Raw genomic sequence first — 3,331 nt, forward strand, 5'->3', positions numbered from 1 at the left:
AGAAAATTCAGAACAATTTAATTAATGCAATGCAAAATTGAAATTTAAAAAAACACTTAAATACAAAAAAGAATATTCAAATTTTACGGACACGTGTAAGCGTACGATATCAGCAGACATCCTCATTAGAAGATTTGCTGGCATCGGATTGTTTGCGATTGTCTGTAGGAGCAGAACTTTTGAAATGGACAGACTGTTTTCGAACCAGGTTTGAACCGACAGAGGTTCTACTTGAAACCGATGGTTTCCGGTATAAGCTCGCTTGCCTTAAAGGTCTGCTAAATGTGGATTGTCTCTGAAACTGTGTAATCATCGCCGATAAAGACGAACTTCTTTTAGAATTTGACCTAGTGTTATTCAATGTAGTTCTGGATAACAGCCCCGTTCCTCTTTTTTTAAACAATTCTCTAATTAGCGAAGAGAATCTATCATCTGATAGTCCATATATAAAAGGGTTAGATACGTTATTAAGAAAGACTGTCCAGAAAAATGTGTAATAGATCGTCCCCGTCGTGAATGTGAGATCACACTCTAGATCAGATTTAAGATGCAACACCATGGCGAGAGCATCATGAGTCAGTGTACTTATAACATACACAATAGTTATTATCATGAACGTCACGGTCGACTTTCTGGTTTGGAGGTTTTTGCTACATGACCCAACTGAATCCTTACGGCGACTAGAGAAATACTTGGAATGACTATGCACACTTTTCATGATGAAATAGTACAAAACCGATAGAATTATAGTTACAACAAGAAACATAGATATGAGTACATTATAGTACCACTTAGATAAAGACATGAAGAACTCGTTTTCGGCTCTAAAGCACCTGGTGCCCTCAATTCCATGGATGTTCGTTTTAACTGCTGCATTTCCATAAAACCAAGGCGTGAACCACGTAACGCTCAAAGTCATGAAAACAATCACAGTGCAACTAATTTTCGCTTGTTTCTCTGTAATCTGCTTCTTCAACGGTCTACAAACTTTGCGGAATCTATCTATGGCAATTACAACAAGCATCAGTGGCGAAGCAACTCCACCGAAAAATCCAACGAAGTGCCCAGCTTTACATATAAAGTTAGATGGAAAGTTAATAGGATAATACAAATACAGAATTCCAAATGGCATCACTAGCACACAATTAATAAGATCTAGAAATGCCAGAAACAGGACAAAAACTCGGTAGTTGGAAATCTTGAAGCGGGTAAAGTATACTACGATTACTAACAAGTTACCGATGAGACCAAGAAGCATCTGTAATGATATGAAGTAAATTCCAGGGATGTTTCGGCGGCGAAATTCCACATTGACATCCTCAATTGTTGTAGTATTAGGCCAGGGTAGTTCTCTTAGCCAAACTGGACAGAACAACTCCTCTGGTCGAGCCACGGACACAGGTTGCGATGTTGTATGGGTTTGAGTACACGGTTCAGTCTCTGGGTCTTGGACACCCGGAGCTCTATTGAGGGTATCGTTATAATCCCCGTAATCATAATCCATCGTAAATCTGTTCAAAAGACCCCAATGCTGTATTATTAATCTCTGTTATAGTCACACATTCTTTGAAAAATCACTCGATCGAAATGCTGAGGATCGGAGAACATTGCAAAAAATTGGCATAATAAATGGTACGAATTTTCGTGAAAAGTATTTGCCATTATTTTAAAATAAAGTTAAAAAGGTCAATACCACAATTGTTTCTCATATTCCGACACACTAACATTGTTTCAAAGAGATGTAACTTTTCTTCACAGGCAAATTGCTGCCTCAAGTACTATTCTATTTGCCTCACTGCAGAACCACCTGTTTTGCTGATGGTCTTGGACTTTCTGGCAAACATCACGATCTTAGTACCGGATGAAACATTCGAATGGCTTTTAGATTTTGGATGTTGAGGCCGGATATTTAAGCCATCAAATTGGCTTCAGTCTATGTGAAGGAACACTTTTATACTTTTATCAATGACTGCTGAGCACCTGATCGATTGAAAAGTTATTGGCTGTCCGCGACAAACTGTTAAGTGTGACATTCTCTGAAACATTCTTCCGCTGTCTCGTCTGTTCACTGTATAACGTTTGTCACCATAAGAAACTGGCAATTATGGAAAGGAAAACCACAACTCATCATCGTTAAATAAATATGTAAACAAAAATCCCACCCTGTGGGGAATTTTTATACATTTACGATACAGCAAAGTTTAAATCTTTATTATTAAACAATTTCTCGCTTGGATGGCTTAATGGCACATGTATCAATTTGACATTGTAGAATAAAAATAATTGCTTTTAATGGTGTTGTTTTTCAAATGCTGTCGTCATTCTATCACTAGTGAAAACATATTTCGAAAGTTATCTTCAAGTTAAACAATTTCCTTTCCTATAAAAAATAAATAACTATGAATAAAGTGTATCTGAGATTCGGCAAGGTCAAGGACATCGTCTTCATATGGAGAAGTTTAATATGTGTAGAGCTACAAGTTATTTGTATACGTAAAACTGAAAATAATTTTAACTAAAAATTCAATTTTTAAGTAATACTCGTACAGTAATATTCTACGCTTTTAAGACAATGTAAGTAAGCAAGTGTACCTTTCAATGGAAGTGATCGGCAAGCATAAAATGGAAACTTATATTTCCTATTAAATATCAGGAATACGTTTTCCCCATAAACACATAACTAAAGGAAAGTCGGGAGGTTCACTTTTAAGAAGATACATAAAAAAATATTTTAATTCGTTATAAGGATTTAATTATATTTTTAACGAGCTAGTAAGTCGTTAATGAGTTAGTTATCTAGTTAATGAGTTCGTTAATTTGTTATAACGAATAATTGTCATGAATCTATCCTGCTTTTGTATACAACAAATTAAATTTTTCCCAAAAGAAAAACTATGGGTTACTTTTGATTCAGGTTTAAAAGTGAAAAAAAATCTTCCGCATATGTATACAGAAAACTTATTTGTGCACCTTGTAACATACCTATTTCAAAATAAATGTATTTAGGAAAACCCTTTTATAACATCAATATATTATATGATAAGGCATAGCAAATTAATCTTATCGCGTCATAAGCGCGGATATGGTTCTATTTTATAGATGTCTCCAAAGGAATCAACCGTGACCGTCCGCAGCATTCCCCCAAGTTTTAATATATTTAAAAATAATTTTCTTTAGAATATTATTAATTTCAACTTGTATGTCGATATTCATGCATCACAGAACATGTTGCAAAATAATATAATAATAACAGTAGAATAATATATACATATGTTTGTTAAGAATAACAGTGTTGGAATTTTGAACCAGTTGACTTTCTATAAAACAAAGA

The 3,331-nt window shown here is 34.7% G+C and overlaps 1 protein-coding gene across 1 annotated transcript; it reads right to left on the reverse strand.

The window, feature by feature from the left end:
• Nucleotides 1-2,053, reverse strand: LOC133206033 (neuropeptide FF receptor 2-like). The gene has a single exon (XM_061341939.1). The coding sequence runs from the start codon at nt 1,502-1,504 to the stop codon at nt 110-112; it is 1,395 nt and encodes a 464-aa protein (XP_061197923.1). The 5' UTR covers nt 1,505-2,053; the 3' UTR covers nt 1-109.
• Between the last annotated feature and the right edge of the window lie 1,278 nt (nt 2,054-3,331).

This window comes from Saccostrea echinata, unplaced genomic scaffold (genome assembly GCF_033153115.1).
Source record: "Saccostrea echinata isolate AGI-Se365-2 ecotype Australia unplaced genomic scaffold, CSIRO_AGI_Sech_v1 ptg000054l, whole genome shotgun sequence".
Classification (NCBI taxonomy): domain Eukaryota; kingdom Metazoa; phylum Mollusca; class Bivalvia; order Ostreida; family Ostreidae; genus Saccostrea; species Saccostrea echinata.